General features: G+C 42.7%; 1 protein-coding gene across 3 annotated transcripts in view; it reads left to right on the top strand.

The window, feature by feature from the left end:
• The first annotated feature begins 470 nt into the window (after positions 1-470).
• LOC306833262 (FERM and PDZ domain-containing protein 4-like) overlaps positions 471-22027 on the top strand; it is a 32365-nt gene continuing 10808 nt past the window's right edge. The window contains exons 1-5 of one of the 3 annotated variants that reach the window (XM_079358409.1): positions 471-915; positions 8042-8158; positions 19540-19700; positions 20002-20104; positions 21807-21852. In XM_079358409.1, the coding sequence (XP_079214535.1) occupies positions 875-915; positions 8042-8158; positions 19540-19700; positions 20002-20104; positions 21807-21852 (468 nt within the window). In that variant the 5' untranslated portion in view covers positions 471-874. Of the gene's footprint in view, positions 916-6258; positions 6388-8041; positions 8159-8192; positions 8613-19539; positions 19701-20001; positions 20105-21806; positions 21853-22027 lie in introns of those variants that run through there. The other 2 variants (XM_079358411.1, XM_079358410.1) reach the window with 2 other exon arrangements.

Raw genomic sequence — 22027 nt, 5'->3', positions numbered from 1 at the left:
CGCCTTATTGAGAGTGAGCATTTCAACAGCTGAACTGTTTTAGAAGGTTAAAAAAAAAAAAAAACCGCAGGGTACAGTATGGGCAACCCTAATGTGCAGCTGCTGGGACGCAGAGATCTCAGCAGGAGGGGTCACATTGGGTCCTCCTGTCTGTCCAGCTGCTCCCAATGCTCCTCTTTGCACTCCCATGATGAGCACATCATGCAGTGTGCCTCTGTCATATCATCCCTCCCATCCCTTTTCAACCTCTTCCTGCTGTCTGCAAACCCTCCTCATGTTTGATGATTGATGAGGTTAGCCTTTGGGGAATTCTTGGAAGCAAGCTGCATCCCTCTGTAGTAATTCTTTTGGCTCATCATACACACACACACACACACACACACACACTTAAACACACACACACACACACACACACACACAGCATCCTCTCACATTCCTCTCTCTTCCACTCTCATCTCCCACCACCACCCCTGTCCCTCCCTCTCCTCCCTCGCTCTTCTCTTCCCCTGGCTTGGGCTCTCTCTGCCTCCCTCCAAAGCTGTTGTTACTGCGCGGCTCCTGCACATCATTCCACCGCGATGGAAATTAAATGAAGGTGGCTTAACGCAGCTAACACAGGCATGTAACCGGGGGGGAAGCTGCGCTGCCAGATCCTTTTCCCTGGGCTGTGGATTTGCACTGCCAAGGCGAGGACACAGCAATCACTCAGCCATGCAGAAGCGCAGACAACAGGACTAATCTCTCCACCTGACTTGTGGAAGCTCCACTTTTTTTTCCTCCCCCTGAATTATTTATTCCACGCATCCAGAGACAGTTGGAACAATGGAGCCGGAGTGAAGTAGCTTTGTCGCCTTGACTGCAGTCTCCTGCACACATGGATGTGTTCAGCTTTGTGAAGATGCCAAAGCTGTCAGGGTGAGTCCGACCGGTGCTGCCGTGTGTTCGCCTGCCTCCGTGTGTCATGTAGGTGGCGTATTCTGTGTCAATACAGGCACGACTCCGAACAGCGACTATTCAGTTGGAATGCTGGAATCACATGTTGATTAAAAATGCTGAGTTATGGATCGCTCAAGAGAGCAAGTTGTGCAGTCATGTATGATGGGAAATGAATAAGCAAGTGAGGAAGAGGGGAGAGGGGGTGAACGCAGGAGCTGATGCGGGTTCATGTATTTAAGTTCACAAATGCTTTACATTGCCGGCAGTGGACGCGTTTGTTGCTTCACATGATTTGTGATGGTACACGTTGTGTAACACTGCAAAAATCCACTGCATTGGTGTGATCTTAAACCATGTCAGTTAAAGCCTCAACGGGTAATCAACAAGCCCATTCACAGTTAAGTTTTGAGTCATTATGAAGCATTATTTTGGAGGACTAAAACAAAATCGTAACGAGTTAAAGAGCACGATCAATCTCTGTCATTTAAATCATTCCATAAAGTGGTTATTAAATATGAGGCCAGATATAACGATTAAAATAACAAAACTGACAAATAACCAAGTCGTTTCTTAAATGTCATTCTTACTGCCTTAATTTAAAGGACTTTAGTGTAAGAGACTAAATGTTGTGAACTTTGTGAAGTATATGTCAAAAAAAAAAATAATTATAATTATAATAATAATAACCAAATCAGTCCCCAGGAATTTGCCCATTTCCAGGGCAGACTCCTCACCTCATGCACCCATGGGTCTGCTAGATTTAGTTGGTGTGCCCCAGTGGACAGTAATCCTCCGAGAGGATTTGGCTTCATCAGAAACACCAGAGTCCACTGGTGACAGGAAGAGCTGATCATAAAGAGGGAATTATTAAATAAAAACCATAGGTGTTAAAGGTATACACATTTAAATGTACTTATGAGTCGTCAACAGAATACACCTGTGTTTAACTGATATTATTTTTCATAATATTTATGACATTTTAATTGATTTAAAGGATGTTACTGTGCATTTTAGGGCGTTTCTTTATTGTGTGCATACAACAGTTTCGCTTTTAGCAGGTAGCCGCAACATTCCATCAGATAATAGGACCCTTGTCTGCCACTTAGTGTCCTCCATGGCAGCATTTTGATGCGTCTCCCAGTGGACCCCCAATGTCACTGCATCCTGTCACTGTTAATAACACCACACAGTGTTCTCCCTGATTATGAGCTACCACTGCTACACAGGCGTTTTTTTTCTCTCTCAGCTGCCAACAGGAATTTAAGTCAGCAGGATGCTGTTTTGCCAAGGCTGATGTTAGACTTTACAGAGAGAGCCTCTGTGTCTTTTTTTTTTTTTTTGAGAGGTACTAAAAAAAAAACGAAGAGGTTTCCTTAATTGTCCCTTTCCCATGACTTGATAAAAGCTTTTGTATTCTTAATTCTTTGTTAGGCTTAAATCTAACAAGAATTTTAAGAAGGTCGATTTTTATTTTGTTAAGCCTAACTCTGTTTCTTTGTGTGTCAAAAAAGCAAGCTGGAAGTTTGGGCCGGAGTAGTTATTGATTGTTAAAAGCGTTCCTTGTCAAACGTTAGCTTTAGCTTGAAGAGTGGCCACTTTCAATACATCCCACAGGTCTCTGTAACACAACTGTTGAGATAATGAGCATGAAGGTCATGCGTTAATAGAGAAAGACTGAATGATCATGCAATGATTGCCTGACTGTGTTTGTGTAGGTGATTTGAAATTACAAAAGGCCTATATGGTTTGTTCTTGTATGCAACTATTTTTAGTCACCCTTATATAACGGATAGATGCGTTCATTAAATGCATGAATGGAAATGATTTTCTGGATGATGAGATTTTTCTTCAGAGTCGAACGCAGAGTTCTTCGCAGTTAAAGAAAATCGAGATGGACTGCGCGACTTCACTCCTGACCGCGTTACTTTAAAAAAAATCTATTTTGCGAGCAGTTGTTCATTATTTTTTGCACAGGAAATCACTGGTCTGGACACAAATTCATTAGCCTAAATGTTCATCAGAGTACGCAAAGAGCAAAAGATCCGTCATTCTTTAGCTGTTTGCATCAGAAGCTCTGGAGGATCAGAAATGGCTCCGGGTCAGAAACGGGAGCCAGCTGGCTTGTGGACGAGGTCTCAGGCAACCATTTGTTTTGTTCTTTCCTTTAGAGCTTTTAGCATAAAGGCAGCGAGTAACACAATGAGGTGAAGAAGAATGCAAGTCCAGTTCAGTGCCCACGGGTTTAGTTCATCACTATATTTGGTTAATGTTTTACATAAAGCAATGTGGAGCGAAGCAGGCCTCAGGAAAATGAAGTTTTATTATGAAATCAGGATTAAAAAACGGAACATTCAGATGTCTTTTTAGTTTTGGGAGGGGGGGGGTTGGGGGGGGCTTTTTTTCTAAATCATACTAAAAATGATAGATTCTTTCTCAAGTGAAGAAGAGTTCACATTTAGTGTAAAGACAAAATGTATGATTTATTCTCTGTATTTCTTCTGCTGTAAGTGCTGCAGCCGACGATCAAGCAGAAGTTAGTGAGATAATTGTGTTCAGCTGTTAAACAGGTAAACTAGAGTCAGGGGGACTGTGAGGCTCAGTTACACTCTGCAAAATAGCAGCAGGATCGTAGTGGGTGGGCTGTTTCCCAGATGCGGTATTATTCCCACTCAGAGGAGATTAACTAACCAAAAAACCTTTCTATATAAAGGCAACAGAGAGCTGCTCAGGATAGTGCTGTTGCCCATGGCAACAATATCTGTGCTTCCAAAGACAAACACAGAAATGCAATATGCAGTTGGTATAATAGTGGAAATACACTCATATTCGGAAGTGAGTGTTACTGTGTACATTTCAATAAGACTGAGTATTGATTGGGTTTTCTGAATGTTTTTTTTATATTGTTTGCTTCATTAGAAAGACCTTTGGTGAAATCATGTAGTCATTAAATGGTAGAAAACAACAGCATACAACTGAGGAATTCTTACAGCATGCACAGCAAAGCTATATTTTTTAAAACTTCTTAATAGCATATAAGCAAACACAGAGCACAATATAAAAAGCAGGTTGTACAATGTTTCAGTAAACTGCCATATTGACGTGGGGATTAGAGCCAAGGTGGTGGTTTGAGAAGTCAAGCAGAGGGCAGATGATTTCTGGAACCACAGGATTAAACAGGAAGGAGGCAGTCTAAAAACAAATGTAGGAATAAGGCTTCTAATCAGAGAGGTATGTCTCTGCCTTAGCCACTTCTCCGCTGCACTCCACTTCCAGCCTCCTCCTGGGAGGTAGACACCTCATCTGCTGTCACTCTGCAGATTTCATATCCAAACAGAATCACATTAGTGGTCTAGCTCTGCATAAATGTCTCTGTTTAATTCAAGAGTGCAGAGACAGCGGCGTCACTGCCTCTTCAATAATAAGACATACTTGAAACACCTCACTCCCTGTCTCACATAGAGACGGGAACAAGATATATTTTATTCTTATTAGGGTAGAACAAAAACTGTAACTTATCACCAAGCGGCAACTTCTCAGGGTGAAAAATGAAGCCAATGCAAAGTGCACAGGAACTGCACTTCCTTGATTGTCCACTTGAGGCTGGCTCCAAAAGTCTAACACCCCATGTTAAAATTCCTATTTTTCTAGCTGAATTAAAACTTCTTCTTTGCCTGGTACATAAACTATTTTGTTCTAAATAGGTCACATCTTTATCAGCACACACAGTATGGCGGTGTGAATATTTGTATAACTCATCTGTTAAGATTTTGTGAAGGATAAGAGTCATGCATGACTACGGTCCTGACCGATACGATTGCAAGCAGGCAGGTTGTCGTTGCTCACCAGGAAGCTTAGGCCTGCCTGCCTGCCTGCCTCAGATCCACTTCTTTGCCTGTGTCTCGGTTGACAGAGAGTTAAGTTGAGACGTTATTTTCGATATGGCAACCACCATCGTTTTGAATTTTGCTGTAATAACTTTTAAATGCCCTATTTTTAAAACGTTTCTTCTCAATGTGGCATGATGCGTCTTGTGAGAAGCACTTTGAATTGCCTTGTTACCGAAATGTACTAAATAAATATATATTTTTCCCTGCCGTGCCTCAATACACAATAGAAAAACAACAACAAAGAAAGATCTTTAAATATTTATAAAATCAAATCTTCATATTCATGAAGCTAAATGCTCAAACATAAAGTGGGATTTTAATGTAGAAGCTCCTATGAATATCTATGTATCCATTTATCTAATCCAACTATCCATCCTATGCCATCTACCTTTGTTGTATACATTTTAGTACAACTTAAATTGATGCCATCACTTCGAAGAAGAATAACTTTTCGGAGTACCTCGTGGTAGAAATGGTCTTCTTTAATAATTCTCAGTGTGTGCGGTGAATGTGGCACCCTACTGCGGTTTCATATAGCCGACCCTAGAGGACACTCTCTATGTAAATTATTCAACCAAACGGAGAAATGGAGTGTCGACGTTGGAACGTCTGCTTCTTAGTTGCATTGCAGCTCGTATATAATGCATAATGCTAGTTGCCACATGTACAGGATTGCAGCCTTCGCGACACATCATAACGCTCCCCGTGAACCAGCCTGTTTTCAGACAGACGAGAGGGAAAGTGAACTACTGTGATAAAGCATGGCTCACTGTTCATGCAACTTTTATGAGGGCCTGCAAAGCGATCTTCTATCCATCTCCGACACAATTATGAACTTATATCTCTCGAATTAAAGTCACACTAAAGAACTCAAGAGAAACTTTAACTGGCTATTGAAATTAATATATCAGGTTAGAAGCAGAAAATAACGAGTTTTGAGTCCATGATGTGACCCTGGTGTGCGTTGCTGCGGTAGCATAAAGTTGTGAACATTCAACTGAATAATATGAATCGACTGTGTGCACTATGAGTCATTTTATATGTGATCTTTCTTGTGATTGTCTGTGTAAAGACTGTTTTTAACTTACTACTGAGATGAAAAGAAAGCCAAATCCAAAAAGAAACACAAAGTCACAGTGCTTTTTGTAGATTATTTTGTCTTTGGAGAATTCCTTTCATAATTTGCCTACATCTTTGTCTCTTAATTGTCCTCGCTCTGACTCTTGGGTAACCTGTTCATGAATTGTGCAGGGTGGTTTGCCCACTTGGCGCTTGATTACTTAGTCCGATGTGACCGTGCGAGGCATCATTTATTAATGTGAGCTGCGGAAGATCAGTTTCACTGTCCACCAGCGGCTGAACCTTTTCAGCCTCTCTTTATGCCGAAGTGTCTCGACTCAATGGCATAACGCAGCTCCCGCCTGCAGACAAAAGAAATCAAAGATCACATTATCTATGACTGTGCTGTTAAGACAGAGACTCTAAGGCTGAGAGACACAAAATGGATTTTGGGGAACAATGTGTCAGTTCAGAAACATTTCTTGAAAGCGAAGCGTCTCAATGTGTAAGTACGGAATGCTTGAATACGTTGTATATCTTTGCAGTAATGTTGCTGAAGGTGTTTTCCTGCACAACAGATTGCCATCGCGAATATGTAGATATCTTTTAAGCCTAAAAATTCTGCGGCCTTTGATGCATAACGCCTCTTGACTTATTCGGGTAAATCTGCAACATCAGACATGTTAACATGGGTGTTAGCTTCATCCCAGAGGCTGAAATGGAGTGCACAAGTAGGACTCATCAATGGGGCGAACGTTGCTCCAACAGTGTCAGACAGTATCCAGTTGTGTCCACACACATCATTTGAGCTGCAGGAAATGTGTTCTAAATATACTCCATGGAGGCCAGCTCCCAGCTAATGTACGGTGGGTCAAATAAATCCATATCCATGTGGAAACACTAATATCCCCCAAACACACTGACATATTGGGAAAGAAATCCCATTGCTTCCTGTGTTCTGGGACCAACTTCCAAATGTTGTATTGAAAAGTAAAATGTTCTTGTGCATGTTATTTTATGAATTAAATATGATTCAATGAATCAGGTAGCACTAAGGTGCGTTTCTTTGGTATGTTTAGGTGGGGAAAAAATCCAGCTTATGTTGCATTAATTTGCAGCCATGTGCCTTACATTTCTCCCAGCTTACACGTTGTGATGACAAGTTGGCGATATTTTATTAATGTCTCATGAATCGACACGTGGGCTCATGGTGGCGCAGGCACACCCACACACCAAACACACATACACACATACACACTTTCAGGGAGATACAAGCCCACTGCGCACAATTTATTATCATCGGTACAGTAACTGGGGAAACATTTAGAGGGGAAGAAAGAGGAGCTTTGAATAATGAATGTGAAGAGCCCTGTTACACGGCAGACAAGCCTTTGAAGTGACATAACTTACTGCCGCCGCTTTCATAGCATCACCAGTGAGTAGACACAAAGACGGAGCTGAAGGAAGGACGAGGAGGGGAGCTGTGGACAAAGAGATAGACAAAAACTTGTTTTGACCAATGACTGAGTTTTTCGGAATACCTGCAGCGCAACTTAGAAGAGTTTCAAGGAAAAGTGTAGGCCCAATCCAGTTTTGTTGCTAAAATCAGCAAAATCAGCTGAAATCAACATTTCCTACAATAGAATTGTAATCGTTGTGTGAATGGGGGGGTTACAGCTGGTTGAATCGTCTGATAAACTTCATCAAATTGTCCTGGCATTGAGGGAATACAATAAGCGCTTTATAAGGAAATTCCTTTGAGCTTTTTTTTTTTTTTCGATAACGAATGTGCTGACATCTCGAAATAAAACCAATTTCATGCCCCTCAAAGCACAAGAGTGAGGCATGACAACTCCGCCTGTGTGTCGAGCTTATGTAATTAATTTGATTTGTATTCACTGAGTGAACTGTAGCTATGGGACATTGTTTGTCACGCTGGAATCTCTCATCACTTGAGTGGAATCGCCGAACATCAGCCAACAACTCTTTTTCTTTCTATTATGATTTAAATGTCTCTGTGACAAATATTAGTATAAAACTCTCTTGAGATAAAATTCACTAATTTTTCAAATAATGGAGCTTGGAGTAGGTTTAAATGAAACCAAGTATTAAAGTATAAATATGCGCGCTGAATATTTCCTCCCTTTCTGCCTCTGAAGCCACAGGACCAAATCCTCAGGCTGGCCGCCCCCTTCAGGGACCTGGAGCTCTTCACAGGGACCCCCCAATGGCTGGGACATGGGCACCAATAGAGAGGGGCGTGACTGCTACATCAAGTAAGTGCCCTGTGTTTAAAGAAAACAGAGGGGGAGGCTTTTTCCTTTATCCCAGATGTTTCAGACGTTTTGCCAACCTGTGATTATTCCAGCCACGTCACTGCCTCCACGCTGTCTCCGTCTGTGCGTTCAGAATACTGATTGTCTGTTCCCTCCGCTGCTGCTGCTGCGCATACTCTACCCCTGCCTTCCCTCTCTCTCTCTCTCTCTCTTTCTCTCACTCCGCTCTCTCTCACACACTCACACACCCACAGCACTCCTCATGCAGTCTCCCAAATGCAGAAGAGAGCTTTTGGGAGAGTGCGTGTGCGCTGCTGCTGCTGCTGCTGCTGCAGCTGATGAAAGACGTTCACCTGTGTTTTCATGCATGAGCCCCTCAGAGGATGCGGGCTAACAGAGTTAGCAGCGTAATTGATCCTCTGTAATTGGCACTCCTGGATATCTGTACAGGCAGGTAAAAGGAAACTCTCTCTTTACATACTGTATGTGTTTGTGTGGGCATTTTCTGATCTAACAAGTGAGTGTTTTCTGTTGATTTAGAAGGGCTCTTCTTTCATTTTCACACTTGAGATGTGTAATGTGCAATCTCACTTGATGTGAAAATATCGCTGCGTTTACGAACCCTTTGACCACTACAGTCGGACTGATTCTTGCTGAATGTTTGCACCTTTCCTTTTATTCACACTTATTGTCCATTCTATACATTTTGCATTTTAATGCTATGCCATACAGAGTGTTTTGCCATGTTATGAATGCATCTCTGTAATGCGAACAACATGTGTTTGTTTGCACGCAGATAGGAGGTGAACACTTGTCACACACGGGTTATAGCATGAGAAGCGTGATGTCAGAGGAGTTATATAAGAAGTAAGGAGCAGCGAAAGTGTTGGATGCAGAGTGTGCCTGGATGAGGCAGATCACGGAGGCTGTTTTGGCTCGAGCCGCAGCTTTTCTAAATTTGACAAAGACTCGTGAACAATCAAACATCCTGCTCCTCTGACTGTTCACGGCCATCCGAGTTGCTCAAGGCTTCAGGGGGCTTTTACTAAATTGTCGTATTTCTCAAAGGAACACATGTCTAGTCAGCGTGACAGGAGCACATGAATAAAGCAAGAGCCATTTAATATTTACAATGTGACACAAGGTTTTAAAAGAGATGTAATGCATTAGAGACTGCTGGGAAAATATTCTAGAGAACAGAGTACATGTGTATCAATGCAGAGCAGATACAGTAAGAATTTCTGTTAAAGACAGAGCACAAGTGGGCGGAATGGCTTTTTTTTCATTACAAAGTAAAGTAAATATCACAAAGATATCATTGTTAACTAATCATTGGAACCATAAGTATGCCAAATAACTTAATCAAATATTTATAAGACTCAAACAACACAGCTAGATCTTGATTTAGGCTTGAACAAAAATCACAACAGGGGTGACACAGCAAAAAAAAAAAAAGGCAAGACAAACTGGCAGTGATTGCATAATTTTACCGAAACACTATGTTTCTCGCTGAACAAGTATAACAGCCTCTGTAGTACCAACACAAATGTGATCCATGTCAAAGCAGCCGTTTGAAATAGGAGTAACAGGATATTGCTTTTGGTAAAGAGCTAACTGAACTTCATCCAAATGATGCTTTATAAAAACTGTTTGCACCATGACAGTCATGCCAGCAATTCTTTCCACTCGTTTTGGTTCATCTTGTTAACTGCAGTGTTATGGTTGTACAAAGGTGAGGATTTGGACCCAGACGCACGACTCAGAGACAGGTACGGTGTAACAAGTCGTTTTAATAAACAACTAAATAAACAATGTACGGTGAAAGGTGCAAAGTCCTCGCTCTCCAGTGAGCGGTGAAGGTGCGTGAAATCCCAGTGACAGTACTCAATTCCCAAAACGCGTGATGTGAAGACTTGAACGGAAGAGCAGCAGACAGGCAGGCAGGCAGGCGAGCAGGAGTGAATATGAACTGCTGATGAGCAAGGGAAAAAACACGAGGGGTTAAGCACAGGAATCTTCAACAAGAAAAACCTTGTCAAACAAAGTACGGGAGCCAAGATACTATTTACCACTTGTGTTGACAATAATCCGGCAGGGAGTGGTTGACCAGACCAGGTATATATAGACAGGAGGTTGATGAGAAGATGACATACAGCTGGGCTGCCACCGCTGATTGCAACAAGACACATGGGGTGAGAACCAGGAGGAGCAAGACAGACAACACACAAGTGGGAGGGCACTATACTGAACAGAATCATAACAGTACCCCCCCCTCAATGACCGCCTCCAGGCGGTCCACCTGGTTTACCCGGATTAGCACTATAGAAGTCCCTGATAAGAGAAGCATCCAGGATGAGGGCCCGAGAGATCCAACTCCTCTCCTCCGGGCCGTACCCTACCCAGTCTACCAAAAACTGGAAGCCGCGCCCCCTGCGACGGACGTCCAGGATCTTGTTGACTGTAAAGGCAGGGTGATCGTCGATGAGCCGGGGGGGTGGAGGGGCGACGGCAGGAGGGCTAAGAACACTGGAGGAGACTGGCTTGATTTGAGACACATGAAACGTGGGATGAATCTTTAAAGCTGCAGGAAGTTTGAGGCGGACAGCAGTGGGGTTAATGATTCTTTCGATTTCGTAAGGACCGATATAACGGGGAGCCAACTTCTTAGAAACCACACAGAGGGGAATGTCTTTGGAGCTCAACCAAACCTTTTGACCAAGAGCATAGTTGGGTGCAGGAACCCTGTGGCGGTCCGCCAGTCTCTGGTTGCGCTCCCTGGTCCTAAGAAGAGCTGCTCTAGCCACTTTCCAAAGTCTGCGAAGCCGACGTAGGTGAGCTTGAACCGACGGGACAGCAATATCAACTTCCTGAGCAGGAAAGAGAGGTGGTAAGTAGCCCAAGGTAACTTCAAAAGGTGCCATACCTATCGCCGAGGAGGTGAGGGAGTTGTGTGCATACTCCACCCATGCCAGGTGTTGACTCCATGAAGAGGGTTTTTGTGCACATACACATCTGAGGGCAGCCTCAAGATCTTGGTTTGTCCTTTCAGTCTGTCCGTTGGTCTGCGGATGGTGCCCCGATGACAAACTAACTGTAGCCCCCAGCGCCCGACAGAATGCCTTCCAAACTTGAGAGGTGAATTGCGGTCCTCGATCCGAGACAATGTCCAATGGAATCCCATGAAGACGGAAAACATGCAGAGTCAGGAGTTCAGCAGTTTCTGTGGCAGATGGTAGTTTTGGGAGAGCAACAAAGTGTGCCGCTTTGGAGAATCGGTCAACAATGGTGAGTACTGTAGTGTTACCTTCTGAAGGTGGTAATCCAGTAATGAAGTCCAGGGCAATGTGAGACCAAGGACGGCCAGGCACGGGGAGCGGACGGAGGAGACCCACAGGAGGACGATGGGATGCTTTCCCACGAGAGCAAACTGAACAGGCCAGAACAAACTCCTTAGTATCTGCATTCATAGTGGACCACCAGAAGTGCCGTCGTAGCAGATCCAAGGTACGAGAAACCCCTGGATGGCAGGCAATCCTTGAAGAGTGACCCCACTGGAGGACTTGAGAACGGACAGGTTCTGGAACAAAGAGACAGTTTAGAGGACCCCCACCTGGATCAGGATGTGTGTTCTGTGCAGATCTCACCACAGACTCGATCTCCCACGTGACAGCTGCCACCAGGCACGATGAAGGGAGGATCGTGTCAGGGTGGTTTGGTTTCTCATCTGATGTGGCAAACTGTCTGGAGAGGGCATCAGGCTTGATGTTTTTGCTACCTGGTCTATAAGTTACAGTAAACTTGAAACGAGCAAAAAACAAAGCCCACCGGGCTTGTCTGGAGTTGAGTCTCTTGGCATTTTGGATGTAAGACAGATTTTTGTGGTCGGACCAAACCAAAAAAGGCACTTCCACTCCCTCCAACCAGTGTCTCCATTCTTCCAGAGCCAACTTCACTGCTAGAAGTTCCCGATTACCCACGTCGTAATTTCTCTCTGCGGGGGAAAGTTTGCGGGAAAAAAAAGCACATGGATGCAATTTCTGGTCACCTGATGATCTTTGTGAGAGAACAGCACCAACCCCAACATCCGAGGCATCCACTTCAACAATGAATTGGAGGGCGGGGTCAGGTTGGATCAGGATGGGTGCGGATGAAAACCTTTGCTTGAGCTCCTGAAATGCATCCTTGGCTGCTGGAGACCACACAAAGGGAGTAGAGGGAGAAGTGAGTCTGGTGAGTGGGGCTACTACCTGACTGTAGTTTCGAACAAATCGACGGTAGAAGTTAGCAAAACCAAGGAAGCGTTGCAGTTGTTTTCGTGAGGTAGGCGTGTCCCATTCCATTACTGCTTTAACTTTAGCCGGATCAGTCTTCACCTGCCCGCTCTCTATGATGTAGCCCAAAAAAGACACAGAGGATGAATGAAAGTCACATTTTTCAGCCTTGACAAAGAGCTTGTTCTCCAGTAATCTCTGCAGCACTTGTCGGACATGACGGATGTGTTCGTCGAGAGTGCGAGAGAATATTAAGATGTCGTCCAGGTAGACGAAAACTGAGTGGTTTAAAAGGTCACGGAGAACATCGTTAACCAGAGCCTGGAACACTGCAGGTGCATTGGTCAGACCAAAGGGCATCACCAGGTATTCAAAGTGCCCGAGGGGAGTATTGAAGGCCGTTTTCCATTCGTCACCTTCCCGGATGCGGACAAGGTGGTAAGCGTTTCGGAGATCTAATTTTGTAAATATGGTCGCCCCATGGAGAGGTTCAAAGGCAGAGCTAATAAGTGGTAGTGGGTATTTGTTTTTTACAGTTATGTGATTTAAGCCTCTGTAGTCAATACAGGGTCGTAGGGATTTGTCTTTCTTATCAACAAAGAAAAAACCTGCACCGAGTGGAGATGATGAGGGTCGTATGAAGCCGGAGTTCAGAGATTCAGTAATATACGTCTCCATGGCATCACGTTCGGGAGCTGAGATGTTGAACAACCGACTGGTAGGTAAGGGAGCACCAGGTAGTAGGTCTATGGCACAATCATAGGGCCTATGAGGTGGAAGAGAGAGTGCTTTCTGTTTGTTGAACACTTCACTGAGATCATGATAGACTGGTGGAACTGCGGAGATGTCAGGTGGTTCGGAAGGAGATGAGCGAGATTCTTTACATGAAGGGGAAGCTGAAGTAAGACAGGTAGAATGACAGTAGGTACTCCAACTGATAATCTTCCCTGATGCCCAATCAATAACAGGGTTATGGAGTTGAAGCCAGGGGAGCCCCAACACAATGGGGGCATGAGACGAAGGCATTATATGAAAGGCTAACTGCTCCCGGTGATTACCCGCTAGGAGCAAGGGTAAGTTCCCTGTCTCATGTGTAACACGAGCAAGCTCCTTGCCATTTAAAGCATCAACCACAAGGGGCTGGGCAATAGGAAATGTGTTGATGCACGCCTGTTTAACAAGCTCGACATCTAGAAAGTTTGAGTCTGCGCCTGAGTCAACCAGGGCTAGCATAGTAATGGGTTTACCTTCAACAAAGATGCTAGCTTCCAAGTTGAGACGTCTTCGGGGAGAACTGAGGACAGCAGCTCTACTCACCAGAACCCCGGCTGAGACTGGTGAGGCTTGTTGTTTAAACGGTTAGGGCACTTTGCTAGCTGATGTCCGTCCTCTCCGCAGTAGATGCATAGCCTCCTTTGAAGGCGTCTGTTCCTTTCTGCAGGGGTGAGTCGATTACGTCCCAGTTGCATGGGTACCTCTGGTGGAGTTACAGAGTACATGGTTTCGCCACTGGGGTTCCTGTTTTCCCCTGACCAACCAGCGGTTGACTGCGTGGAGGAAGCTGAGCCAGGATGTTGGGACGTGAGATTCAGCCCCTTTTCACGATGCCTCTCTCTCAGTCGATTGTCGATTTTGATGGCTAATGTTATGAGCTCTTGCAAACTGTTAGTCTCTGGTCGCCCAACTAAACTGTCCTTCACTGCCCCGTTAAGCCCCTTAAAAAAAATCCCCTGTAGCGCTTTGTCATCCCAACCTAGCTCAACTGCTAACGTCCTGAACTCAATGGAAAATTCAGCTACACTGAGAGGGCCCTGACGGAGACTAAGCAACTGATTGCTAGCATCCTTGCTAGCCACGGGGTGGTCAAACACGGAGGTAATCTCATCAGAGAATTGATGGTAAGTGGCGTTCACAGTAAGTGGGCTGTGCCAAAAAGCAGTTCCCCAGGACCTAGCTCTACCTGACAGTAAACCTAACACATAGGCAATCTTAGTTCTGTCATTAGCATAAGTCAAGGGCTGCTGTTCAAACACTAATGAACACTGAAACAGAAATGACTTGCAGTCACCTAAACTACCACTATATCTCTCTGGAGCCGGAACAAATGGCTCACGAGGCTGGACAGGGCTGGGGGACGGGGCAGGAGGCTCTGCAGGAGTAGGAGCTGGCGGTTGGACGATTTGGAGCTGGTTCTCCACACGATTGAGGCTTGTGGAGATTACTTGGAGTGATTCCATGAGACTACGGAGAGTCTGGTCGTGTTGTCCAAGCATGATTCCTTGAGAGGAAATAGCATGGCGCAGAGAGTTAAAGTTTGTTTGTTCAACTGAGTCGGCTGGGTCCATGTTGGCCGGATTATTCTGTTATGGTTGTACAAAGGTGAGGATTTGGACCCAGACGCACGACTCAGAGACAGGTACGGTGTAACAAGTCGTTTTAATAAACAACTAAATAAACAATGTACGGTGAAAGGTGCAAAGTCCTCGCTCTCCAGTGAGCGGTGAAGGTGCGTGAAATCCCAGTGACAGTACTCAATTCCCAAAACGCGTGATGTGAAGACTTGAACGGAAGAGCAGCAGACAGGCAGGCAGGCAGGCGAGCAGGAGTGAATATGAACTGCTGATGAGCAAGGGAAAAAACACGAGGGGTTAAGCACAGGAATCTTCAACAAGAAAAACCTTGTCAAACAAAGTACGGGAGCCAAGATACTATTTACCACTTGTGTTGACAATAATCCGGCAGGGAGTGGTTGACCAGACCAGGTATATATAGACAGGAGGTTGATGAGAAGATGACATACAGCTGGGCTGCCACCGCTGATTGCAACAAGACACATGGGGTGAGAACCAGGAGGAGCAAGACAGACAACACACAAGTGGGAGGGCACTATACTGAACAGAATCATAACATGCAGAGCTCGAAGTGCAGTGTCTGATCGCTGTACACAGCGTTGTGGAGCTACAGTAGCAGCTAATGAGTATGATTAGGGACCATTAGATGCATGGCTGTCTGCACAATGGGAAAGCAGCCATGTTTAGCAGGTGGCCTTGCAGGGGAGGAGACAGCACTCTTCCTGAATGCACAGGTCCATATGGTTTGGATTTGTGCACAATCTGTTGGTCATGTCATTTCAGATATAAAGCTAACCAAAACACTCTGAACAGGATGCTTTTTAGAAGTTCACTGTGCAGGTATTGTTGTTATTGGTTGACATTTAAAGGATGGCATAATGATGCATTAAAGTCCTCTTGAGCAATTCCTTGTCAACATGTTGACACAGACAAAACAGGTCACTTTAAAAAAAAAAAAACAGATAAATAATGTTATATTTCAGAAATTGAAAACGAACAGAACTTAAGTGTATGCAGGTGTTGCTTATGAAATATTATTAGTCGTGAATAGTAGCATGTCCAGACAATTTTTTTGAATGGGGTGGCCCATGTAAGGCATGACACATGTTGGGAGAGTATGATTTCCATGTGCACTCATTCATTGGAATTGTATTGATTTACAACTGAGGTGCAAATTGGTTTTAAGAGGTGGTCTGTGCCACCACAGGCCACATCGTGGATACATCCCTGAGCTTGATTCACTTAGAGCTCCTGTCAGGAGTCTTTGGCTAATTATAAAAAGACTGAAAATAATATACATCATGTCATTGGTTTAAATTCAAACTCTCTGTATTGTGACCATGAACTTTGTATAAACCTGTAGAGACAGTATTTCTATGTCACCCACTATACAAAGACACCTCTGTTTATTTGATCAATTAATTCATATTTAAAGTCTCGTCTTTGGTTCTGCACTTACTGTAAGATCTTATTTTCCCTCTGATGAAGTTCTGTAGAGACAATTAGTGAACGGTTCTTGCTGTTATTCAGTTTGAAATTTGGACTAGTTTGTGACATTCCAGTGATCACACATGAGGTTAATTAGTTACAGTCTGCTTTTGTTACCTTTTGTTACCTTGACCTGGTTGGAGCCTCTTTTTTTTCAAATCCTTCTTAACTATATATATATATATATATATATATATATATATATATATATATATATATATATATGTTTGTGGTGGAGTTAGTTACCCAGTATCTATTATTTGAAGTATCCAGTTTTTTAATATGCACCGTTTTTCACACATTTGCTTGATCTTGATTATTTTACTGTATAGGAGAAAAGTTGCACTCAAAGAGTTTGAAGTATAAAAAACTATAGTAAGATATGTCTGTCAAAAGAGCTTCAATGTATTTCACTTTAACCACATTTGTATGCAGAAAACATTAGACGTGGTCTTTATCTTTTAATTACACCTTGATCCTAATGTGTTACCAATCTAACTAATGGAACACTCAGGGCTCTGTTGTTTATGATGGAAACAAAGAAGACAGTATTTTAATTTCAGATAGATATATTGTGGCGAATGAATAATATCAATTACATAAGCTTGTGCAGTTGTTTGAATCAGCAGCACATAATTAAAGAGGCATTTATCAAATTACCATAAAAAAAAATCTCCCAAGAAAGGCTTCTCTCTCTGCCTCCCTCACTGCTCTTTGACAGAGAAAAAGAAACGAGTGGGAGGAACAACATCATCCTTGTAATGGGAGGTACTGGGATTCATGTTTTTTGTCTCTTTTTTTTAAGATGGAGCAGTAATAGCTTTAAAATTGAGTAGAATACCAGCCCTTAAAAAAGGATTCAAATCTTTAGCTGGTAAGAGTTGAATCATAAAGGTTGTTTTTCTTATTATTAAAGCTCCTTTCACATCAGCATATCAAACACAGCTTAGATAGAAAGATACAGCCGGGGATTTTATTCTGAAAAAAAAAAAAAAAAAAAAACAACCTCATAATAACTAGCCTTACAAAATTTCTTAAATATGTATTCTTCAAATGGTTTATGTATGTATGTTTAATGAATCCCATTTTCATTTGGCTATTATAATTCCAATTTAAAATCAACCTTTAACTTTAGTGGCCAACTAAATGATCTACTCTCACAGCAGGTACACTCATGTTGCAGTAGTTAGCTGGTCACATTTGCACAGAGCCAGCTTCCATTTCGATTTGCTGCAAAAATAGTTCAACAAAATTGCCACTGTGGTCTGAAAATGGCCCATCTTCATACCGTCAAACAGTATGCTTGTTTAAAACCTCCCTTAGCTGGCTGGTTATTTAGAGTTGGAAATAGTCAAACAATTGCATAAAGCCAGAGCACTCTTACTAAGTGTTTTTAGTTTCAAGGTTTATGTACGTCAGACAATTTTTCAGCACTATATTGTACTTCTGTCTGAACGCTGTTTTCTAGCCGAGCTGGTAAGAAGTTAAATGGTTGAAAATGATTTCAATGGAGGTGCCATGTTGAAAGAAATATGGATTTAGATAATTATTTTTAAAAATGACAACAGTGGTTGCAAACTGGCTGTTATATTGTCTTTCTAGTGTGACTGAAAAGGCTGAGCACTCCATTCCAACATTTAATATCTCCATTTCAAATCTCAGTTCTCTGTAAAGCTCAATGAAACAGCTTAACAAAGATTGGGTTCACTTCTAGTTCAGCATTGGCATTTGCACAAAAACATAAAAGCCTGAAGTAACCCTATATAATCATTCTGTCCATGTCCTGTCATCTTTCATTTCGTCTGTTTAGCAGCTGCATTTAACATCCCAATGACAGATCACATGGGGGTTTTTTTTCTTCTTTTTCCTGCATTCAGCTCTGGGAAGGAATTGTTGAATCCTCCTCCAACATATCAGTTGACTGTCACTAAGCTTTAAACATCTTGTTTTTTTCATAGCATCGGGCTTGCGATTGGCAGATCTCACTGTGTCTTTGTGCCATGAAAGATAAATTGTTAGTATTTAGTGTTGAACAGTACATGTGTCAGGAGTAACTGTGAATTACACACTGTCTGCCCACGGCTTTAATTAACCAACATTGTTGGCACCATACGGAGCTGCTGCTGCTGCTGCTTCTGCTTTTGCAGCCACAGGGAGTGGAGGAACACTGCAGAGACTCTGATCGCAGAATGTGCGAGAGTCACAGACAGTTTGTTTACAGGCTTTTCAGTTCAGGAAAAAAACAAAAAACAAACATTGATTGGGATGGAAATGGTTCAGAGCAAAGTCAGCCGAGTTTTAAGGAAGAAACCTCAAACTTCTGCCTTCACGAGTGTCTTCAAAGACACACGACTCTCTGCATTATATCTGTCCGGTGTTTTTAGTGCTGTGTGGCAGGGTAAACATCTGTTCTGTAACACGACTATGTGACTACTACAGAAAGCTGTTTGTTTTCCTGGTAGAGCACACGATGAATTTCTGCAGTGGTAAAATAATACAAACATTTGAGCTTGATTACCATCGCCCACATGTTCTATTTTTTTGCAGCAAAGCACTTGTTCCTCATTACAAAACACTACTTGGCATCCTGTCTATAAACATTTGGTGGATTTAGACACGACGGTAAACAACCCAACCCTCTATTCATAGTAACAGTTTTAGTTAGTGCTGTCATGTATAATGTCTGTACAGCTTTCTCCAGACTGCTTCACAGTCATCGCTTCAAAAAATATTCTTCTGTGAAGTGGTTGTTCAAATTCAGCCAGCACTTAAAAGAACGACAGTTGTTTGTATAAACCAGCCTGCGTGTTATCATCACTATAAATCAATACATCAGTTTTGTCCTCAAAATGTTTCATTTGTGGAATTTTGGATTTCCGACTCTACAGTTTCAACTCTCCTGTCCAAATGAAGGAAAATGTATCAAATTGCCCCCCACCCAAAAAAAAAAAAAAAAAACCTTTAAAAAATGTTCCATCGCAAGTTCCCTGTGCCTTTGGTGATGCCTTAAATGTCTTAAACAACCTCAAAGACTCTCATAGTGAGATATGTAAGATATAGATGAGCAGCACATTACATAAGCCAAGATGGTCAAATAAGAATTTTAAAGACTTTGCTTCAATTTGACTTTAGGAATAAGTTAATGATCAAAATATACAACATATACAATTGATTCCACATGTAAATGCCTTAAACATGGCAGTTTACTAAAAACACAAGTAATATGGAGGAATCATTTCAATTTGATCTTTCATGTCAATTTTCCCCACAGCCACATCTCCCAGAGCAGCTCCCTGGAGGAGGTTCGCTTGGACGGGGACAAGTTTGTGCCACCAGCACCCCGGAATGTGGAGATGAGACGGGACCCGGTGCTTGGCTTTGGATTCGTGGCAGGCAGTGAGAAACCTGTTGTGGTCCGCTCAGTCACACCAGGTAAAGAGCCCTCTCAGCTGTATACAGTGAAGTAGTGTAACAGTGACTCATCCGATCCATGGCCATTATCAACACGTTCCCTGAAGGAGATGTTATCCTCACAAAATGTAGCGAGTAAGAAGAGATTAACACCCACTTGGGCTGCGGTTTACGTCGATGATTCATTGATTTTAACAGCACTCAATGAGTAAGCATTCATTAGAGCCTTAAGCCATTAGAAAGGAGTCAAGAAAATCTAAGAAAAATGGTATGACCGTGCAGCGTTTGCAGCACTTAACCTGTGTTTGGTGCGCGTCTGCAGGTGGTCCATCAGAAGGGAAACTGATCCCGGGGGACGAGATCATCATGATTAATGATGAGCCTGTCAGCTCAGCTCCCAGGGAGAGGGTCATCGACCTTGTCAGGTATGACAACACACTAAGGTGAGATGACATTTGCCTGCTGTTTATAATTAGACAGTGCCATTTATTCAACCATGTTCAAGGGTTTGGATGTTTTATTGTCTCATCACATTGACTCAAAGTAGATCTAACTTTGCTTACAGAAAAGACCAAGGACCTGAATATTCAAGGTTCAAGGTTCAAGGTTCTTTATTTGTCAAATATGCTCCATGTTAAACATACAGCACAGATGAAATTGCAATCCCCCCAACCCCCAGTGCAAACCTGCAGTGCATAAAAAGAGCACTAAAAAAACTAGCAATACTATAAACAAATAACTTAACTAAAGACATTTGGACAACAAATAACGAACGACAGACAATCGACAGACAAGGGCACTTGTGAGTATTTCACTATGAGGTAGTATGTGGATAAATATGAATATGAATATGAATATGAATTAGTTGCAGCCGCTAGCTGCTCTAAAAATTGCACCTCATTTGCTTCGTCTAAACTTCTATTTCACAAAGCATGTAGCATGAATCATATTTATGCCTAAACATGCTCCAAAAGTTGTGCTGCTGCTTGCAGTTTGCTTCTTGCTTTGCGTCGGAATGTGGAGAGAAGCTGTCTGTATCATTATCCTGCACAGACCTGTGCAGGGTAATGGGGGGGGGGGGGAGTTGTGCATCAGTGGCCAAACTCAAATAATAAATGCGGGTTTCACAGTTCAAAACAAAACTTCCTCGCTGAATGGAGCAAGCAACTTGAAGAAAAACGACAACAATCTAAATCCTCGTGCATGAGTAACGGCTCCAGACCTCTGCACACGTCGATGAAGTGTCGAGATTTAACCACTGGTTACAATCATAATCTTCATGTAAGCATATTATCTAAAGACCGTTTACAGATTGTATGGATGTCATACAGAAGTAGAATTATTTTCCTGATGATTGGACAGTTTGCAAGTGAACTGTATATGGTTACTATGGTTACTATGGTAGCTTGTTACGGTGGCACAGTTACTTACTCTAAACAGATGGTAATTTTTTCACTCTAACAGCGTATGGCTGTCGGCACCGGTGTTAATTAGACACTTTTTGCAAAGAGGCTGATATGGGTAAAAAGGGTCAAATGACTGCATAATGTCTCATTTCAATATGTGCAAACATTACTCCGCAGTGCAATTATGGAGCATTCAAATCTTTGCGTGTTTGTGAATTGAACCATTTTTGACTCATTGCAAGGATTTAGCGAGCGGCTAAAGCTAGGTTATTATATGTACGGTCTGGCTTTTTCACGTCTTGTATTGGATCAGTAGAACCTTGTCCTATGTGTGCTGGTTAAATAGGTTTTGTTTTTGAGGCCACCATTCACTGTTATTCAGCTGAATGCTGCTGTTGATGCTTCTTCATGCGTCTCATTAGATGAATATCAGTGACACAGCTGAGTGGCTGGCTGAGATCTGGTCCTCGTGTGACCTGTGCCGCTGTCTGTAAACATTCATTAGTACAGGGAAAAGTGCCCATGTGGCCTCTTCTTCACAGCTCCCGTGGCCTCGAAAGGGACGGGACTCTGTAGGAAATATTTGCACTATGTTCTTCCTATGGTCCAACAAACAATTGGAGAAAAACAAACAAACAGCGTGTCTTTTTTTTTCCTTTTTTACATTTAACATAAACAAAACAACACACAATTTAAAGTATGTTTCTGTGTTTCTTTTTAGGAGCTGCAAAGAGTCCATATTGTTGAGCGTTGTTCAGCCATACCCAGTAAGTTTCTCCATCTCTATGAATGAAACAAAGTGCATTCCAATAGGATGCGAGTGTGTGTTTGGAGGGGATTAGTTGGTTGACTCTACGAAAGCAAGTCATTAATCATGGCATATGTTTGTGCTGGCACAGTATCAGTATAGTGCCTTAGCTGAGTGTTAAGAGCCCCCACTAA

This window comes from Symphodus melops (genome assembly GCF_947650265.1).
Source record: "Symphodus melops genome assembly, chromosome: 12".
NCBI lineage: Eukaryota > Metazoa > Chordata > Actinopteri > Labriformes > Labridae > Symphodus > Symphodus melops.
The sequence above is the reverse complement of the archived record's forward strand: the minus strand, read 5'-3'. Positions and strand labels throughout refer to the sequence as shown.